The 18936-nt window shown below is 56.1% G+C and overlaps 4 protein-coding genes across 8 annotated transcripts in view; 1 reads left to right on the forward strand and 3 right to left on the reverse strand.

The window, feature by feature from the left end:
* Nucleotides 1–702, reverse strand: part of ZNF385C (zinc finger protein 385C) — a 52315-nt gene extending 51613 nt beyond the window's left edge. The window contains exon 1 of the mRNA XM_019747582.3: nucleotides 579–702. The gene's annotated coding sequence lies outside the window, so the exon portion shown is untranslated. The remainder of the gene's footprint in view (nucleotides 1–578) is intronic.
* On the reverse strand, nucleotides 435–9413 carry DHX58 (DExH-box helicase 58). 4 transcript variants are annotated; one of them, XM_019747589.3, is made up of 13 exons: nucleotides 9326–9413; nucleotides 8414–8582; nucleotides 8022–8223; nucleotides 7485–7675; nucleotides 6632–6748; nucleotides 5904–6030; nucleotides 5545–5736; nucleotides 4602–4855; nucleotides 3956–4105; nucleotides 3705–3866; nucleotides 2796–2986; nucleotides 1746–1842; nucleotides 435–1455 (listed from the first exon to the last, which is right to left on the reverse strand). In XM_019747589.3, the coding sequence occupies exons 2-13, from the start codon at nucleotides 8579–8581 to the stop codon at nucleotides 1270–1272; spliced, it is 2037 nt and encodes a 678-aa protein (XP_019603148.3). In that variant the 5' UTR covers nucleotide 8582; nucleotides 9326–9413; the 3' UTR covers nucleotides 435–1269. The 4 variants fall into 4 exon arrangements, with proteins under 4 accessions (XP_019603148.3, XP_019603146.3, XP_074175830.2 ...); XM_019747587.3 differs by lacking the exon at nucleotides 9326–9413 and adding an exon at nucleotides 8819–9287; XM_074319729.2 differs by lacking the exons at nucleotides 2796–2986; nucleotides 9326–9413 and adding an exon at nucleotides 8819–9289 and having other exon boundaries at nucleotides 1746–1943.
* An 11-nt stretch (nucleotides 9414–9424) lies between these two features.
* KAT2A (lysine acetyltransferase 2A) lies at nucleotides 9425–18232 on the reverse strand. Of its 2 annotated transcripts, none has more exons than XM_019747571.3 (18): nucleotides 16522–18232; nucleotides 16265–16388; nucleotides 15776–15921; nucleotides 15580–15669; nucleotides 15108–15289; nucleotides 14826–15017; nucleotides 13849–13955; nucleotides 13540–13650; nucleotides 13312–13448; nucleotides 13018–13226; nucleotides 12678–12804; nucleotides 11694–11804; nucleotides 11146–11289; nucleotides 10776–10890; nucleotides 10648–10684; nucleotides 10506–10569; nucleotides 10282–10366; nucleotides 9425–10139 (listed from the first exon to the last, which is right to left on the reverse strand). In XM_019747571.3, exons 1-18 carry the CDS (start codon nucleotides 16954–16956, stop codon nucleotides 9946–9948), a joined length of 2610 nt encoding a protein of 869 aa, XP_019603130.3. In that variant the 5' UTR covers nucleotides 16957–18232; the 3' UTR covers nucleotides 9425–9945. The 2 variants fall into 2 exon arrangements, with proteins under 2 accessions (XP_019603130.3, XP_019603129.3); XM_019747570.3 differs by having other exon boundaries at nucleotides 13312–13451.
* HSPB9 (heat shock protein family B (small) member 9) lies at nucleotides 18194–18796 on the forward strand. The gene has a single exon (XM_074319732.2). The coding sequence runs from the start codon at nucleotides 18221–18223 to the stop codon at nucleotides 18701–18703; it is 483 nt and encodes a 160-aa protein (XP_074175833.1). The 5' UTR covers nucleotides 18194–18220; the 3' UTR covers nucleotides 18704–18796.
* The last annotated feature ends 140 nt before the right edge of the window (nucleotides 18797–18936 follow it).

Raw genomic sequence — 18936 nt, forward strand, 5'->3', positions numbered from 1 at the left:
CAACAACACTTTTAACATTAAAAATATACTACAAAGCAGATCGGTGGATGGAGGAAGGGGGAGGTATTACAATGGGGACAAGGAAAGTTCTGAGGGTGTTCATTATCTTGATTGTGGAGGAGCCTACATACATTAAAATTGATCAAACTGCACAGTACAAACATGGACGGTTTGTCAATTATGTCTCAACAAATCTGTTTTAAAAATACCATTTTCTACAGCAATTTTCCATTTCTTTTTAATTTATGGGGAGCCTCAAAAAATAGAAATAGCCTTGGCAGTGAAGGAATGTCGAGGGGCCAAGGAAAACTGGTGATTCTCGTATAGTAGTCTCCTCTTATCCATGGGGGATACGTTCCAAGACCCCCAGTGGATGCCTGAACCCACAGATGGTACCCAACTCTACATATACTATGTTTTTTCCTATACATACATACATAACTATGATAAAGTTTAATTTATAAATTAGGCACAGTAAGAGATTCGCAACAATAATAAAATAGAACAATTATAACATACTGTAATAAGTTACATAAATGTGGTCTCTCTTTCAAAATATCTTATTGTACTGGACTCACCTTCTTGTGATGATGTGAGATGATCCAATGCCTACGTGATGAGACGAAGTGAGGTGAATGATATAGGCATTAGGACAGAGCGTTAGGCGGCAAAGGGTTACTTGAACATAAGCACTGAGATACCTCGATCGCTGATATCCTAGATGGCTACTAAGTGGCTACCAGGCAGCATATACAGTGTGGATATGCTGAACAAAGGGACGACTCACATCCCCAGTAGGACGGAGCAGGATGGCGTGAGGTTTCATCACACTACTCAGAATGGTGCACAATTGAAAACTTATAAATTGTTTATTCCTGGAATTTTCCATTTAGTATTTTCAGACTCCAGTTGACTGCGGGTAACTGAAACTGCAAAAGCGAAACCGCGGATAAGGGAGCACCATTCTACAGTGTGGTTATTCTTCTGCCTCAGTTCTCCCTCCACCCCGTTCCCACGCCATCCAGTGTGTCTGAAAGTATCTGTGTGGATGTGAGAGACGTCAGATCAGCTGTGACCCTTCAGCTGCTGCCTCAGTGCGGGAGCTGGAGCACCTGGGGTTCCTCTGGGGCTGGTCAGCACGGGGCGGCCCAAAGCTGATGACTCAGGCAGGAGGCACCTGTACACAGGCTTTGCTCAGGGGAAGATGGTGGCTGCTACGGATTCTCCCGCCCCCTGCAGGCTGAGCCGGGCACTGCAGTGACAAGACGGTCAGTTCAGGGAGAGGTCTGCCAGGCTCTGGGCACAGTATTGCACGTAGTCGAAGTCAGGCACAGGGAAGGGCACGCGGGACCACTTCTTGGCCTGGACTCGCCCTCGTGGTGTCTCCAGCAGCATGCTGCGGACTTTGAGCACCGGCAGCTTCACTGACTTGTAGATAATCTGCAGGCCCCAGAGCTGGGGGTGGGATGGAGACGGCAGGGTCTGAGTCTCTGCCCTCAGACTGGGCTTCTCTCTCAAGCTAGGGTCCCTGAATGCAGGGACCATGTCTCCTACCTCAAACAGAGCTATCTCCCCCATCACACTGTGGGATCCCTAACATAGGGGCTGGACTACCCCCCTCAGACTGGGGCTCTTGGGCCAGGGCTGTCTCCCCCGTCCCAGTGAAGGCACCCTGATGGCTGGCACTCCTCTCTCAGAATGAGGACTTCTAAAGATGAGCTGACAGCCATGGCCCCAGCACTTACTTCCCCACAGGTCTTGCAACTAATGACACCCCCAGGTTTCCAGTCCTTGAAGACTCTGTCCATGACCACAGGCTTCTCAGAGACGTTGTAGTAGATCCTGGAAAGGAATGGAGTGGCCACAGACCTCATGGACCCCCAGCTCCAGATCACATGCCATCCTACTTTCCAAGTCTCTGCCTGGTCCTTGGGCCTTCCTGCCTGTTGAGAGGCACAGAGAGGTCCATAAGCTCTGCCTGTGCTGCCTCCATTCCACTCCCTTCTGCCCGAGTTCAGACCTCAGCACTACCCACCTGGATGACCTCAACAGCCTCCCAATGGATCCCCCAGAGCCATCCTTCCACGCCATTCCATCCTTGCTCCCACCCCCACACTTTCCTTCTGCCAACTGCCAGAGTGATCTAAAAATGTAAATCTGACTCTGACATTCCCTTGCTCAAAATACATCTAAGACTCCCCACTGCCTACAGGATAAAGGCTAAACTTTCAGGTCTGACCTTCAAGGGCCTCCACAGGCTCGTCTGTCTTCCTTCAGAATCTCATCCTTCGCAATCTCTTCCACTCAAGCCGACCCGTGTTACTCCTGCTGCATCATCCCTGTCTATCTGCATCATCTCACAGCCAAACCCAACCCATCCTTCAAGACCCAGTTGAAATGCTACCTCCTCAAACGAGAGAACCTGTGTGAAGACCCTTGGCACGGGGGCCTGGCATACAGTAGGTGCCTAATACACATTTACTTAAATCATGAATGAATGGAGGATGGGGGAAGGCTACCCTCTAGGGGGCAGAGGATGAGGAGATGGATCCGGGACAACCAGCCCCTCTTGATGTCTTCACAGTAGGGAGGACCAGGGGGCTAGTTTGTGGCCCCTAGGCTTTTGGCACCCTGAATTCCAGTTCTTGCTCAACCACACAGTGGCTGTGTGAGCTTGGGCGAGTCACTGCACCTCTATTTCCTCACCTATAAAATCAGGTGGTGATAAAACCTATCTAACCCTTAATGCGCCCCACCCTCCCTTTTGTCCGGACAGCCCCTTCCACAGGTCTCACGAGAAATTGGGGTTCACGTTGACGTGGTGGGCGCCCTCCACCTTCTGCAGGTCATTCCCGTGGCCCACGGCCACCATGCAGTTGATGCAGAGGAGACGCACGAGCTCCGCCCGAAACTGCTGCCGCTGACTCTCCTGCTGGGCCGCCTGGGCTGCCCGCCTGACCACAGCTGCCTGCTGCAGATCTCGGATCTGGGGTGGGAGGGGACACCAGGCATGGCTGGGGGCCGAAGAGACCTGACCCCAAGGAATGCTCCCACGAGGACAAAGGGCTTCCAAAGACCTCAGATCATTAGTACCCAGAAGAGACTTTTCTCAACCCTCCCTGGAGCTTTCAGAAGCAGCTCGGTGGAGACAAATAATACTGGGGTGGGGGGCAACAGTGGGAAAGGGGCAAGCTTTCTCACTGATTCTGCCCCCACTCGGGAGGGTTTCATGCAAAGCTGCTTCTTTGAATCTAACATGAGGTACCATTAATAATTATGTTGGGAGAACAGGAGAAAACAAGGACCATCCTCTGCAAGGCTAGATGATGGTCGGTCCACTCAGGGGACTGATTTAAGTCCTGGTTCTGGGCTAATTTTCTGCATGTGTCTTTGTTTGTTTCCCCCTGCTTGGTTCCAAAAGGGCTGTAAGGCAGCTCTCACACATACACCAAGTATTTGCTGACAAGGATAAATTAAAAGCCCTGGACAAGGCCTGTTCCCAAGGCACTATGGAGAAATAGCCATTGCCTCTCTGGCAACCCCATGCTTGGCCTCTACCCTGCTTTGGATTCAAACCTTCCCCAGGAGGGCCAAGTTAGCCCCCAGAGGAAGGTGGAACAGGGGTGTGTATGTGTTGGCATCAGAGATCCTCCAGGCAGTACGTCCACAGCGCCCTCCCCAGGGGGCACACGCTGCTCACAGACCTTGGCCTGGTACTCAGCCTGGTCCATCTCCTGCACAGCAGCCACTGCCTGTTCCATCAGAATCTCCAGTGCCTCGTTGGTCTGCTCCCGTCGCAGCTCCCGACTGCCATGGGTTGCCACGAATGAGTACACACTCTGATCAGCCCGGGCACGGCCCCTTGCCTGGGGAGGGAGATAAGAGAGGGGCCTGAGTGGGGCTGGGGTCCCACACAGGATCCTTCAAAGGCTGTTGAGAGGGACGGTTTGGGCACCTGGACCATCGAGATCTCGTTGGTCAGCAGCCCATAGCGCACCACCACATTGCACTGGGGGATGTCTAGTCCCTCTTCTGCCACACTCGTGGCCACCAGGAGGTTCAGGGTACCATCCCGGAACTTTCGGATCACTTCTTGCTGGTCCCTCTAGGGGTGGGGGAGGAGAAAAAGGAAGGTACATGAGATAGGTTCAGCCCTTTTACTAACAACCTTGGCCCCTTTCCCGAGGGACACCGAGTCTCTACCTTTATCTCCAAGTACCCCCAGGATCTTGTCCATCTTCCCAGGTGACCATCTAACCCCTTGCTTCCCTAGGGACTCCTAACTGTCCCTGCCTCTGTACTTTAGGAGCTCTCAGGACCTACTCTTTTCCTGCAAAGAACCCCAGACCCCTGATCCTCTGTCCTGAGGACATTGCTCATCTCTTGCCCTGCAGACCCTCATGTTTCTGCTTCTCTGCCCCCAGAGACCCTCAGATTGAACATTCAGCCCTGAAGTGAATCTCCGTGTTCACCTCTCTCCCCCAGCTCTCCGCCCGCTGCCTGGGGATAACCAGTCCCCCCATCTCTATGTGCTGAAGACCCTCTCCCCTTCTCCCCTGGGGAATGCCCCCAGCCTCAGCTCCTTTCCCCAAAGCCCATACCTGGGTCATATGGATGGTCTGGCTGCTGTTTCCAGCCCCTATCAGCAGCTGGGCCCTGATGTCCACTGTCTGCAGACCAGGCTGCTGCTGGAGCCAGAGCAGGAGGGAGTGCGTGCTCTGGCGGGTGCAGGTGAAGATGACTCCCCGGGGACTCCCAGGGCCCCTGAACTGCTCCTGCAGGATCTGTTCCAGCATCTCCAGTTTTGGGTTCTCCGGGCCTTGGGTTGCCAGGAGGGCCAGCTCATCCTTGTTGTCTGCCAGAGAAACCCCAAACCAGAGGCATAGGACTCAGGCCCAGAGGTGGGCAGGGCATGAAGGTGGGTGGGATAGGATTGCAGGAGTCCAGAGGGGGCCTGAGGATACCTGCTCCTGCCTAATTTCCCCTGAGCAGCACCAAGAACGCATGCGAGGATACCCTCTGCCCATCCAGCCTCAAGGCCAGCCAGCCTTACACCAGGGACCTACAGTCTAGAATCCTTTGCTCACATACCTTATCCAGCACCCCTCTTCAATCCTGCTACCAGGACGACCCTTGACCTCGTCATGTTGACCTCTGCAACCCAGGATTGACTCAACCTCAGGCCTCTTCAGAAAGATCCTTGTCCCCCACCTGTGCCAAGGCGTCTAGCCTTAAATTTCACCCTCTAAACACCTCACTTTCCTAGTTCAAAGGTACCACATACCCTAGACTTTCAGAGACAGTCCCAATGAAATGGTTTTCAAAAAATCTTTATCAAGAACTTAAATTAGTTTTTACATCTATGCAAACCTTCACAAATGAGGGCATACATCTTTCGTCATATCCACAGCTTTGCGTTTTGGTTATAAAAATAGGGCTCCAGTGCCCTCGTTGGCACCTTCCCAACCCACGATGGCGTCCGGGCCCTGGCTGGCCTCTGACAGCGAGTCCCATTCCGATCCCCCTCCTCCTAGCGAGCCTCACCATCAAACAGCGCCAGCAGCCAGCGCTCTGCACGCAGGATCTGGGTCTTGGTGGTGCGCTCCCTGTCGTAGAAATCTCGTAGCACCGCCAGGGCGTCCACCGCGCGGACCGTGTCGTGTATGAGCAGCGCGTCATTGTAGCGCCGCAGGTGAAGTGCAAACACACGCCGCTGCTGGAGGCCGGCCTCAGCCGCTGCAGGCGGGCAGGAGGCGCAGGGTCTGAGCAGCCACGCCCCTAGGGCCCAAGCCAGCCTAGACTCCGCCCCTAAAGCCTGAGCTCTGCCCCTAGAGGCTCCGCCCACGCAGGCTGGTTCCGGGCTGCCCAGCCATCACATCCACCGCCTGGGCCACCCCTCTCACCGTTCTGGCTCAGCTTCACCACCTGCTGCTCGTACATCTGAGTCCCGAATTCCCGGCTCAAGTTGGGTATCTCCAGGCGGTCGTGGATTTGGTCCATGAGCTTTTTCAGCACGTCCCCAAAGGGGTCCTGGATGAGAAGAGTGAAGGCATGAGGGAATTCCCATACACATGGAGGAACGGGCACTGGGGTGGGGAGGGCTGATCTCTGCGTGAAGCTGCGTGGCTACTGTAGTCCGTGTTGGAAAGGAGGGCGCTCCGGAGGGAGGCCAGCTGTGGTGTGAAGTCCTGGCTGGCGAGGGTGGGGTGGGGAGGGGGTGGAGGGTCAGGTGCCTGCACCTGGGTCTCCACCCCCTACGTGCCCTTGACCTCCTGCCTGAGCACAGTGATGTCTAGTCCTTGTCCAGCCTTGTCATAGCAGACACCAGTCAGGGTCCACATGGCAGGAGAGCTTGGAACAACCTCAGCACAAAGCGCCCCAGCTGTGTGGTTTGCAAAGCCCAGGGTTTACATAGATGCCTACGGTGGCATCTGAGTGAAACCAAAGAGCAGGCTGTGGGCATGGGCTGCATCTGCTCCACTTCACAGAAAGAAGAAATGGAGGCTCAGATACATAAGCAAGTAACCTGAAGTCACAGAGCTAGTAGTAAGGACGGAGTCAGGGTTCAATCCCAGGTGCCCTAATTTCACTCCAGGCCACACCCCAGCCCCATGCCCCTCCCTCCACACACCTGGCTGCGCCTATGGCAGAGGTCATACTGTTTGCAGGGCTGGTGGCAGTGCTCTTGCAGCTGGGGACGGTGGTTCTGGGGTGACATGATGCGCCACGTGTCCAGGTTGGCACAGAGCTGGGGCAACAGAGAGGGGTTTACCTGAATGGGATCCTGTAGGGACACTGGGTAGAGTATTGAGGGCAGGATGGGTCCTAGCCTAGGCAGGGCCATTGTGGGTGGAAATTTATTTATTAACAAATATTTCTTGCTTGCCCTCTCTGTGCCAGGTGCTGTTCTAGGTATATTGGGGATACACAGCATCTTATGTTGGAGTTGGGGAGACATGATAAACTAGGAGAGAACAACAAAATGAGAGAATTTCAGATAGTGGTAATGAACTCTGAAGATAATAAAGTTGGATAATACGACAAGAGTACAGTGGGGGTGATCAGGGACGACTTTGAAGGGAGACATTTAAGCTGTTCCCTGAAATGACAAGAAGGAGCCAGACAGGTAAAGTGCAAGGGGAAGGGCACTCAGGGCAGAAGGAATGGCAAGTGCAAAAGTCCTGAGATGGGAAGAAGCCTGATATGACCAAGACACAGAGAGAAATTCAGTACAGCAGGAATGAGAGGGAGGGTGAACGAAATGAGCTTGGACAGGTAGGCAGGGGCTAGGTCACATGGAACGTTGTAAGCCAGAATTAGAATAAAGTGCAATAAGAAGTCTTTGGAGGCTGGAACACTGGTGAGGAAGGGTGTCCGGACCCTGCCTGGGGGAGCCTGGGTAGGGCTGGTGGGCATAGGATAGGGCAGGCCAGAAAGGTCCCTGGTGGGTCAGGTTGGGGGAGGGTCACATGGGCCAAGCTGACCTGCAGGATGTGTTCAATGGCTCCATCGAGCTTGGTGGCTCTGCCAGTGCCTGGGGAGGCTGTGAGACCCAGCACCTGGGGCAGGGGCCGTGTTCTCCGGAGTTTATGCTCTAGGTACCGGCTCAGGATGATGTTGTAGACAGTGTCCTTGTGCGTGTGGTGACACTCATCCACCACAAGTAGGGAGAACTCTGGGGGCACATGAGGAATGCCGTGACCTATGTTTGCAAAGCCCTTCTTCCCATAACCTTTGTTTCGTGTGCTCCCCACAAATCATCTGAGAATTCCTCCCTTCCTTCACAACTTGCAGCCAAGCCCCAGAGAACAGCCAGGCAGGGATGATTTACTTCCATTTTACAGATTAGTAAACTGAGGCTTAGCTGGGGGAAGGGATTTGCCCAAGATCCTGCACTATAGACAGGTCTCTTTCTACAAGGATGTATGTTGGGATTTGGTGAATGAGGAACACCTACTTTACTCCCACAAAATCTAACATCTTTACTAGAAGAGGGGCTCTAAGATGCACAGAGCTCTTACCATTGAGCTCCACATGCTCGTCTTCCTCGGAGCTGGTCAGTGCTGTCTGCAGCAGCTCAGCTGTGCAGATGAGCAGGTCATTCTTCCGGGCCAGGTGGCCAAAGCCGGGTCGTAGCCCCATGTCCCCACTCAGGGTTGCAATGGCCCAGCGCTCACCCAGCATGCGGCTGAACTCTCCACAATGCTGGGTCACCAGGTGTACCTAGGGGTGGAGATGAGATGGGGAGAGGAAGGTGGGTCGGGTGAAAGGGGATAGGGAGGAGGCAAGGTGTGGGATGGGTAGAAAAAAAGAAGTGAGCTTAGAAATGGCCACAGCAGCTCTGGAGTTCTGGAGGCTCTTGAGAGGCACCCCAGGAGCTGAGAGCCCACTGAGGGGAGAGCAGGCAACTCACCCTATTGACCAATACAACCACCTTGGCTCCATCCACAGTCTCGAGATGCCTCTTGGCCACATAAGCAGCTGCCCGTGTCTTCCCGGCGCCCGTGGGCAGCCATATGATGATATTCTTGCCTTCCAGGGCAGGCATGATCACCTCCCACTGGTAGGGTCGCAGCTCCATTCTGGGAATGGCAGGGCACTCAGACCCCTGGCCTTCCTGGCCCCCTCCCGGGCCTGACCCCCTCAAAGCTGTCCCCCACCCACTCCCAACTAGCCCAGTCCGGTGCAGAGAACTCCATTTGCCCAAGACTCCATCCTGCTTAAGGTTGCACAGGGCACAGGACCTACCAGGAACCTGATCTGATCAAGAGGGGAGGTACAAGTAACATAGACTCCATCTGACCCCTGCCCACCTCACCTGCACCACCTGCACCACCCGTCAGGGGCAGCCCTACGCAGCTTAGCCCAGATGCCTGCCGCTGGGCTCTGCTGAGATCCGGCTCTGCTGAGATCGAAAATGGAAACTGAAACTGAGGGGCGGAGCCAGCTGAGCCATGATGAAGGTTGGCCTTAGGAATCTCCCTTGCCTGACTCCCAGAAAAAAAACTGCATGGTTCTCAGAGTGGGAACAGAAATGCTGACAGGAAAGTACTATTTTGTAACTTCTGGGTCCTGCCAGCCACCCCTGCCCCCAAGAGCAGAGTCTCCACCACTCCACCCCACCCCCACTCCTTTTGGAGGCAGCTGTAACCATGTCACCCAGGTAAAGGCAGCCAGGTGGAGATTTGGACTCCTGTCACCCTGGCACCTGGATGAGAAACAGCCAGGAGTGGGGAGAAGTGGGGGCTGCAGCCAGGCAAGTCCTGTCACCCAGGGGTACGGGGACTAGGCATGAGGCTTGTTGGGGAGGTGTCCCCAGCACAACCTGAGCTTAACAGGCTCCAGCTTGCAAGAGGTCCTGGTGGGAGCAGGGTCAGCCTGCTGAGGCCTGGGATTCTACTGAAGAAACAATCACACAGAGAAAAAAAAAAAAAAGGCTTTATTGATCCCTCCAAGGGATTAATGCCAGGATACGAATGGTCCCCATATCCCCAACCACTGGGGGACAGAACACCGCAGGGCGAGGCATGGCCCCTACATTCCAGGTTGAACTTCTCACCCCTGGAGCCCCCTCACTCAAGCTAAAATTGGCAGTCTCGCCTTTGAGGAAGCTGACCTGGGTCAGGCCCAGACTCCACAGCTCTGTAAGAACCAGGGCTGGGAGCCACCAGGGCTGGGCAGGGTTTATCCTCCGGCCACCAGCCACTGCAGAAGGGCTGAGCCCCCGACCCAGGAGGCCTCTCCCAAGGTCAGACACAATGAAGGGTGAGACAGCTACAGGCATGGAGGTGCCTGAGGGCCCAGGAAGGGCTGCAGGATTAGGGGATGAGGGGCCCCTGGGTAGAGGGACCTGAGAGGAACCCGGGCACCAGGGTCCCCGTAGGGATCAGATCAGAACCCGAGGTGGAGACATTCGAGGTTGAGGCAGCGGTCCAAGGTGGGGGACTACTTGTCAATGAGTCCCCCCTCTTTGAGCTTGAAGTAGAAGAACTTCTCCAGCGCACTGGCACAGCGGCAGTACTCGCTGTCCGGGGGGTTGTACTCGCGGCAGTTGGCGATGACCCGCTGCAGGTCAGCCACAAAGAGCTTCCGGGTCACATAGTAACGGCTGCGCAGGCGTTCCGTCATGGTCTTCAGGTCTGGGGCAGCAGGACAGAAGGGCATGACTTTAGGAGGCCGAGGACAGTGGGTCAAAGGGGCTGTGTGGCCCACTGAAGGCAGGAGCAGGAATAGATTTGGGGGTGGAAGTGGAAGGAAGGGGTTGGGATGGAGCATCCTCACCAATGGGGAAGCGAATGACCTCATAGTAGTCAGGGGCCTCAGACTTCTTCACGGGCTCCATGAAGGGCCAGGCACTGGGGTGTGACTGGAGAAAGGAGAGGAGAACTGGGGCCAAGCCCACTGTGCCCCAGGCCCCGCTTGTGACTGCCGCCCACCCCTGACTGGGTCATAAAGCCATAAGCCATTGGCGCAGGAACCCCCAGAAGGGAGCCTGGTCTCCGCACCTTGATCTGGGCCAGCAGGTTTTTGAGGGTTGTGTAGAGCTGGTCAGGGTCTTTCAGTTCCTTCCTGGGGCAACAGATGCCAAGTCTGAGGTCCTGGTCCCTCTGCCTCCCCCAGCACCTTCTCCCTCCATACAATACTCACCCCTTCTCCTTCCCCAGCGGTTTCCAGCCTGTCTCTCCTGCAAAGTGGGGAGTGGGGAGAACATCCCTAAGAATGCCTGTCCACACCTCAAGCAGCATGCCTCCTCCCCCACCAAGGCCCCTGCTCACGAATGCCAGGGACACTCTCCACAGGTATCTGCCTCACACCCTCCTTGAAGCAGCTGAGCCCGGGGTAGACCTTTCGGATCTGGGCCTGTTTGCGCTCAATCAGCTTCTTGATGATCTGAGGAAGGAAGGGTCTGAGGGGCCAACCCCAGCCCCAGCACCTACCCTCCCAGGGCCATTGTCAGAGCCTGCACCACTGAGTCCAGGTGCCTCCCCTCCTAAGTCCCCTGGAGGCAGCACGGGAACCAAGACCCTGGCCCCACCTCACACGTGCACGTGCATGGACACGTGGTACACGTCCACACATGTGCTCATCCCCACACACACATTCCACAAAAAGCCCCATGGGTGAGCGCACGCGCACACACACAACCTCCTTCTGCTTCTTGATGATGTGGGAGAGCTCCGTGTAGGGGATGCGGGGGTTCAGCTCACACTCCATCAGTGTCGCCCCCTCGTAGTCCTTGATGTAGCCCAGGTAGCGGCTCTTGGGCACCTTGATGTCCTTGGAGAAGCCCTAGGGAGTGGGAGTCACGACCTAACCCATCAGCAAGACTTTTCCAACTTTAACAGCTCCTCCCCCACTATCCCCGGTTCCTGAACCGCCTCCAGAGGTCCCCAGTACAGCACTCTGCACTTTGAAGGCTCAATCTGTCCCAGGAAAGCTTCCAGGTCAGGTGCCCCTCTCAACTCACCCCCAAGAGTCTCCCAATTCTGCCGGCCACCCCGCTGCCCTACAGAACCCCACCTGCTGGGGCAGCAGCCGGAGGAAGACAGGCAGGAAGGATGTGCCCACGGGTGCTGGACAGCACAGGGGACACAAAGGGAGGGACTCCCAGTTCATCCACACCAGGAGGCTAAACAGAATGACCCCTACCCCAGGTGGCCGGCAAGTGTGGGGTGGGGTGAGGCGAGGGTCACCTGCTTCTTGAAGTAGCCAATGGCGTACTCATCAGCATAGGTGAGGAAGTAGAGAATGTTGTGTTTGATGTGATACTCCTTCAGGTGGTTCATCAGGTGAGTCCCATAGCCCTGCGGGGAGGAGGCAGGGCTTACCAGGGAGGAGGGGCAGGTCTCGGGAGGGCCCTGAACCCAGAGAGGAGGGGGCAGGTTGGGAAGGAGGTGGGGATACCCAGGAGATCCCAGGCAGGTAGGAAGAAAGGGGACCAGCAGAGGGGGAGAAAAGTGCAGGATGCTACATTTCTAAGTGCTCGCTCTGGGCCAGGTATGGTGCGTGGCACTTTACAGACCAATTCTCAAGTCATGAGGTAGATATTACTGCCATTTACAGAAGGAAAAACTGAAACTCAGCTACATGAGGAAATGCGTCCAAGGTCAGGCAGCCAGCCACGGCAGGGCCAGGATCCAAGACCCACCAGAAAGTTGCTGTCCACAGGCTACTGCTCCCTGGTCCCTGGGCCTCAGAAATGGGGGGAAGGGGAAGGGGTATACCAAGGACCCTACTGTCAGGGCATTTGAACCATGAGGAGACACTGTTTCCCACACGTCAGGACCAAGGAGGCACCATGCAGATCTGGGTTATGTAAAAAGGAGAACCAGGGACTCTATTAGTGGGTCTGTTGTGACAAAGCCAGGACTATAACCCAGCAGGGCTACTGTGAAAATTATTTACTCCCCAATGTATGTAAACGTTCTCGTGATGAAAGAAATTCAGGTTCATTTAAAAGTTTTACTGACTCTTGGAATCCATTTGTCTGTCAACAGGCGTTTATTTAATCCAGTTATCAGAGTGTAAGTGCCACCTTGTGGGGGAGTGAGGAACTGTCTGGCCATGAAAGAAGGGATGGGGGCTGCTGCATCACCATATCCTCTGCTCGGACCTGGGCCAAACTCAGAAGCAGGTGGTAGATGGGGCCGGGGCTGGGGCTGGGAGCGTGCACTCACCTTGACCTGTTCATTTGAGGTGACAGCACAGAAGACAATCTCGGTGAAGCCCTGGGTAGGAAACATGCGGAAGCAGATCCCACCGATGACCCGCCCGTCCTTGATCAAGGCCAGAGTCTTGTGCTTCCTGAGGGGAGAGGGAACAGATCATAGTCCCTATCTGTCCCCCAAATGTTCCCAAGCTCCCCACAGCCCTGGAGGCCTGGGCTGTACTTGGGGCTGGGAACTGAGAAGCAAGAATTCCCAAAGTTGGAGGAAGAAGCCTGGGGAGGGGTGGACAGGCCAAGAAAGACCGGCGCCCCGGGGGGTGCTGTGGGGTTGGGGCTCTCCTGGGACGCACGGGTCAAAGACGAGGCGGGCGATATACTCCTTGGGCATGCGTGGCAGCTGATGGGAGAAGACATTCTGCAGCCCCACGAGCCAGAGCAACACCCGCCGGTTGGCCTTGGGCGTCAGCGAGTTGCCGATGACATGGAACTCGATGATGCCACGACGTTCCTCCAGGCGGGCTGTCTCGTCCCGGGCTGCATTGGCCGACAATAGGCTTGTCTGGGCACCAGAAGAGAAGCAGTGAGCTAGGGTCTCAGGTCCATGAGGCCCTCTCCCCCGATGGCCAGCAAGCTGGGCTGCCTACCTCAGGCCCCAGCATGGCAGCAGGGTCAGTGATGGTGAGCATGACCTCGTTGACCAGCTCCATGGGGATGTCGCCCATCACACGGAGCCTCTTGGCATCCTCTAGGGTCAGGTTCTCTGGGAGCTTCCTCTTCTCACCTGCTGAAGAGGTTGGCAAGGTCTCCCAGGGACAGCAAGAGAGGTTGGGGGAGGGGTGAATGGGGTCAGAGGTCAGGAGTCAAGTACCCACCTGGCATAGGCTCAGCACCTCCAGAATCTAGACTCAAGGAGCTGTTGCTGCCCCCACCCATGGTGGGGCTGAAGATGGGGGCGCTGGGAACAACTGCTGCACTGACTGTAGCTGAGAGACAGAAGAATCGGAGGACAGGGGTCAAAGGTGTTGGTGGATCCCCAAAAAGAGATGTAGACCCTCCAACCCTCAGGTGAGCCCTCCTGCATGTCCCCACTGCTCCCATTCACAGCGCCTCTTCCACAGCAGGGGCTGAGCTCAGCCAGGAAGGCCAAGCAGAGAGCCTGCAGAACCTGCTGTGGCACATACCTGGCCGGGGCACCAGCTGGGTCCCCTCTGAGGGCGGCATGGTGAAGCCTGACTCCCAGATCGGAGAGTTTGCTCCGTAGATCTCCTCCTCCAGCATGGACAGGAACCTGTGTAGAGGGGACAGTCTGTCCCACACTCTGTCCAACCAAGGGACCAGCCTGGGCCAGACACTGGGGCACAGGACGTGGATCAAAGAAACAGATCCTGTTCTCAGGAGCTGAGAGCCTAAGAACAGAGACAACTTCTGCCTTCAGATTAGGGGGAGGCACAGTCCTCCTCCTTCTGGGAGACCCTGATCGAAGGCAGGCGGGCAGTACAAAATCCAAGACAGACCAGAGGCCCAGTCTGCCAGTGCACAGACGAGGGAGACGGGAGCTGAACTGGCACCGTCCTGTACTGTGTGGCCAGACAGGGCACCAAGTCACACTGGTCCTCAGTGCCAAAATAGGGCCCAGAATCTACCCCTTCCTGCCACCTTATTCCCATCTGGGGGCAGAAGGGGCACTGGAGGCCCTGGATTAGTCAGTAAAAGCTTCTTGAACTGGACAGCTATGAGCACGTTTAAAATGAGAAGAAGGTGTGGCAGGACAGAGAAAAATCTTACTGAAAGAACTAGGAGTGGAAACTGGTTTTACCTCAAGCGTAAACTCTGGTCTTTTGAAGTGTTGTGGTAGAAAGGATTCTGAGGCTGTGTCCAGGCCCCATGGAAACAATTAGTAATGTCTACCAGGGGTGTGGATGGGGCTAGTGTTAGCACTCAGGCCATGTACCTGCCATCCCCAGCCTAGTACACACAAAGGCAAATGCTAGCAAGTTGTGTCTGGGCCATGGGCAAATCTGCCAGGTAGATGCCCAGATCCCAGAAGGCTCACGGAGGGAGGGAAAGGACCAATCCAGGAAGCCTTCCTGGAAAAAAGGGAACATCAGGGAGGATGTGAACTTGGGGCTAAATCACGACAGACCAGAAGGAGCCTTACTTGGGGAAGTGGGTGAGGATCAGGGTTCTCTTCTCGGGCACCAGCTTATCCTTCTCCACCCGGAACTTCTCTAGCAGTTGCCGCCGGGTAACAGTGAAGATGGAGCGGAGAAGGCTTCGGCCAAAGACATGAGTGGTCTCGTAGCGGGGGAGGCTATCGCAGCTCTGGGGCACGTGGCAGTAACAGAGCCATCTGCAGGGAGTGTGGAAGTGGCAAGTGAGAGTGGAAACCACTGAGCTCAGGCTGGGCCGACAAGCTTCCCCCCAGGCTGGCTGGGCCTACCTGGTGTAATTGACCTTGTAGGTCGCCACGTCCTCAGCCTGAGACCTCTGCCGAAATTGGGCAGGTGTCTCAAGCTTCCAGTAGTTAAGGCAGAGCAGAAACATCTTTGAGAGCTCAAACATCGTCTGCCGCTCCCGAGGAGCCAGGTGACTGAACTTGTACTGCACAAAGTTTAGCACACCCTGAGAAGGGGTGGGCAGGAGACAAAACCAGGAAGGAGGTGTGAGCAGCCAGCAGGGGCTTCTTATCCAAAAACAGAGGCTTCCTAAGGGCAGCGGCAAGGCTCTCCTCTCATTCTGAGGCTCTATGTGAAGAGAAACTGTGCCCCTCCCACACACACCCTGAGGTTGGCACAACACCTCTTGGTTCCCCTCTTGGAACCTCTCCCGTTCTCTGTTTGATGAGGATGGAGAACACAGGCTTCCCACTCCTCCAAATGCCCCTAACTCTCTTGCCCCCTTCTTCATCCCACCTGCTCAATATTAGGCTTCTCAAATGGGGGGCTGCCCAGAGACCCCTCCACTACGGGTCGGGTCATCTGCAGGATGCATTTCCGCAGGAGCTAGAGGAAGAGGAAGAGGGAGGGGTAGAGGTCAGCAGAGCTCTGAGATGCAGACTTCCCAGCCTCAATTCCTTTGCTCGCTCGCTCTCATGCGGAGGAAGCTCACCTTGAAGAGGTAGAAATAGACCTGCTTAGTGTCTGTATCCTCCTCCTTGTGAACAGACATGAACAGATTCTCCACGTCCACCACCATCCCCAGCAGCCGGTTAATCTCATCCTCTGACACATTCTCCAAGTGGGACACGTGGTCAGCTACGAGAACAGGTGGTAGAATTGGGAAGAATAGACAGAAGACATCAACAGGGCTTTCTGCCCCTCTTCATCGCCAGCTACGATACACTCTCAGTCTCTCCAACCACTATGACCAGCACTAAGACTGACTGCTCCTGTGTGTCAGCCGTTGGGTGACCCCTTGTTTCTTTTGAATTGGCAGATTTCCTTTCTCCTCCCTGGGGAGATACACATTCCCAACCCAATTCTTCCTTAGAAGGCATCTTAAGAGATGAAGCTCTGCGGCATTGAAGTTGTCCTCTCCAAGCAGGACCCGGCACCTGCCTCTTCCCCGCCACCAGCTCCAAGGCACTATCTGCCTTACCCAAGGGGTGCTCACAGCTGCGGCACAGCTCACTCAGGTTGGCAGCTGGCTGCTGCAGGTCCATGCGGGGTGCAGTGGGGGGCTTGGGGTTTTTCCAGCCATTACACTTGCAGGTTTCATTGGCCTGGAGGTAGAAGGATCAGTCAATAACCTTGTACCCAAGGGACGTGGAGCCGCTTCCGAGCCAGAGCTCCCATTGCCACCCGAGCCCTAGGATGTCCCAAGCCCCGCCCTCTCACCCCAGGCCCCGCCCCCACCTTGCAAGCCGAGAAGACCCCTAGCTTCTCAAGCTTCTTGGCACGAGGCAGCCCCCGGACTTGCGCCTTCCTCTGGCTGGCGCGCTGCTGCTGGCTCAGGCCAGGTCGAGCCGGATCCCCCCCGGTCCCGGTACCCCCACTTCCTACCCCGGGCCCCCCCGTCCCGGTGCTCCCGGCTGGGACTGCAGCTGGGGCGGGGGCTAGTGCCGGAGTGGGAGCCGGAGTCGGCGCCGAAGCCGGGCTGGGGGTAGGAGTCGGAGTTGGGGCAGGGGCTGGGGACTGAAGGGGACGGGGCTGCGCGGCCGGGGCCGGGGTGGAGGCCTGGGAAGGTTCCGCCATGGCCTCCCCCGCAGCGGAGCGCGGCGCAGCGCTCCCAGCCCTAGGGCCGCATGGGCAACCGGTGCTCAGTGCGCAGGCGTCGCTGCTTCGGAGCATTATGGGAGTTGTAGTCTTCCACCGCTGCTCCCTTTGCCTCCAGCTTCCAGACTTTTCTATCCTGTCTCTTGGTCCCAGACAGCCAAGAGAAGCCCAAGCCAGCACCCCAGATTGAACCCCTCTTCATTTCCAATCTCTCTCTCGAAGGCTTCCAGGATAGTCAAGATTGCTGTCCTCTTGGGGATAAGGAGAAGCATCCCAGAAAACAGGCTTCTGGTTGCGGGACTCCCCTCCAAAGACCAGATGGTGGACGTGCAGACGCAGCGTCTGGGGTCGAGTTGACTTCCTGGTACATTTCCCTCCCACCTCCATCCAGTTCCTGTCCCACGTGTCTTCCGAGACAGAGTTGCAGCTACGGAGATTAAGCAGCAACAATTCTAGTTCTTGATATGTGAAGTGGTTACACATGTGTAGTTCTCTCTGGAATACTTCAACTGTACCCTTTTGTGTACTTTTCTATACGTATGTTATACTTCCACAAAAAGGGTTTATTATAAAGCAGCACCAGGGGCATGGCTGTGGTCACGAAGAAGGCTGCCAAGGAGGGTATGAGGTAGAAGCAGAGAAGGGCAGAAGCCTTTCCCTACGTGTGGTAACGTCTCTTCCCCAATACCATGGGTACCTTGAGGGTTGGACCGGCGTCTTCATCTTTGTGATCCCAGAACCCAGCTGAGCCGGCCGCACAGTAGGCCCAGCATGGATAAATGAGGGAAGCCAGGAAGGCTGTGTCCACCTCCCAGTCCCCAATGTGTCACAGGTTTGTGCCTGGTCAGAGAAAGGCAGGACATTCCGAGAGTGGATGATCCAGTGGTCACATTACAGTGGCTCTGTCCAAGGGACAATCTTCTTGCCCCTAGGCCTGATTCTTGGAAGGACAAAAGCCCTGACATCTCAGTGTTATCTCCACTCTACTCTTTCCGCTCTGGGGTGGAGCCCACGTAGCCCAGCCTCTTTTAGCGTACCCGGTTGGGCTCCCTGCCGGCGATGGGGAGGGTCCCGAGAAAGGACAGGATCCAGGATAAAAGCAGCAGGGGGCGCTCCAGGGCGGCTGACAACCTGACCTATGGATGTAGGACGTGCATAGCTGGCCCCACACTGCCGAAGTGAAGGGAGCCCCACTGAACAGAGCTGAGCTGCGAGGAGTGGGAGAGGAGCCAAGCCAGAGTAGAGCCGTGCGTGGCGCAGGAGGGTCCCTCCTCTCCCGTGTCCCGCGTAGAGCGCTACACTTGGGCCTCGCGCCCTTGAACAGCAGTTGCTCACTTGGATGCAGCGGGTCGGTAGCGGTCTTCCCAACGGGAGCCAGGTGATGTCGCGGTCCCCCGGCGCAGCCCTCGCCGAACAGAACCGAGTGGCCGTACTGCCGGTGCAGCTGCTCAGGGAAGACGTGGCAGCTGCGTGGGACGATATCCAGGTGGAGAATGGTTTCCAGATGAAGATGGATGCCCACGGCTTCACCCCAGAAGAGCTGGTGGTGCGAGTGGACGGCCAGTGCCTGATGGTGACGGGCCAGCGGCAAACGGAGGGGTACAACCCGGATGGGGGGTGCTACCGCATGACAGAGAAGATGCAGCGGCAAATGCAACTACCATCATACCTGGATCCTGCAGCCATGACCTGTGGTCTGACCCCCTCGGGCCAGCTGTGTGTCCGTGGCCAGTGCCAGGCGCTGCCTTCCCCTGGAGCCCTAACAAGTCCATCTTCGAGACTCAGGAGCCCTGGCTCTAAGAAGGGTTCCAACCTAGCCTGACCCGGTAAACCACCACCCAAGTGAGCAGCAGCCTTGGCATCTGTGGTCTTTTATCAGGGTTGGGGTCAGAGGTGGAGGTATAACGAAGGTAGAGAGAGGCAAGAAAGGCACCTCAAGGTGGTGGTCCACCAAGAATTAGGCCTTTGTGGCCCTGGTGGAAACTGGGGGTGGGGGTCGGGGGAGTGTTGTCCTGTTCAGCTCAGCTCACTGCTTGGACCAATATCCTCAACCTT

The sequence above is a fragment of the Rhinolophus sinicus genome, chromosome 12 (genome assembly GCF_057876585.1).
Source record: "Rhinolophus sinicus isolate RSI-liver-muscle chromosome 12, RSI-T2T, whole genome shotgun sequence".
Taxonomy (NCBI): Eukaryota; Metazoa; Chordata; class Mammalia; order Chiroptera; family Rhinolophidae; genus Rhinolophus; species Rhinolophus sinicus.

What these genes read in the sequence shown, in the direction of transcription:
- KAT2A (XM_019747570.3), bottom strand. Translation starts at nt 16,956, where the DNA reads ATGCTCCGAAGCAGCGACGCCTGCGCACTGAGCACCGGTTGCCCATGC. An exon ending in TACAAGGTCAATTACACCAG is followed by an intron (nt 15,018 to 15,107) that starts GTAGGCCCAGCC and finishes CACTCCCTGCAG; the next exon opens with ATGGCTCTGTTACTGCCACG. An exon ending in GGTCATTCGCTTCCCCATTG is followed by an intron (nt 10,140 to 10,281) that starts GTGAGGATGCTC and finishes CTGCTGCCCCAG; the next exon opens with ACCTGAAGACCATGACGGAA.
- HSPB9 (XM_074319732.2), top strand. Translation starts at nt 18,221, where the DNA reads ATGCAGCGGGTCGGTAGCGGTCTTCCCAACGGGAGCCAGGTGATGTCG.
- DHX58 (XM_019747589.3), bottom strand. Translation starts at nt 8,581, where the DNA reads ATGGAGCTGCGACCCTACCAGTGGGAGGTGATCATGCCTGCCCTGGAA. An exon ending in GCTGCTGGCGCTGTTTGATG is followed by an intron (nt 4,856 to 5,544) that starts GTGAGGCTCGCT and finishes TTTCTCTGGCAG; the next exon opens with ACAACAAGGATGAGCTGGCC. An exon ending in GTTGCAAGACCTGTGGGGAA is followed by an intron (nt 1,456 to 1,745) that starts GTAAGTGCTGGG and finishes TCCCACCCCCAG; the next exon opens with CTCTGGGGCCTGCAGATTAT.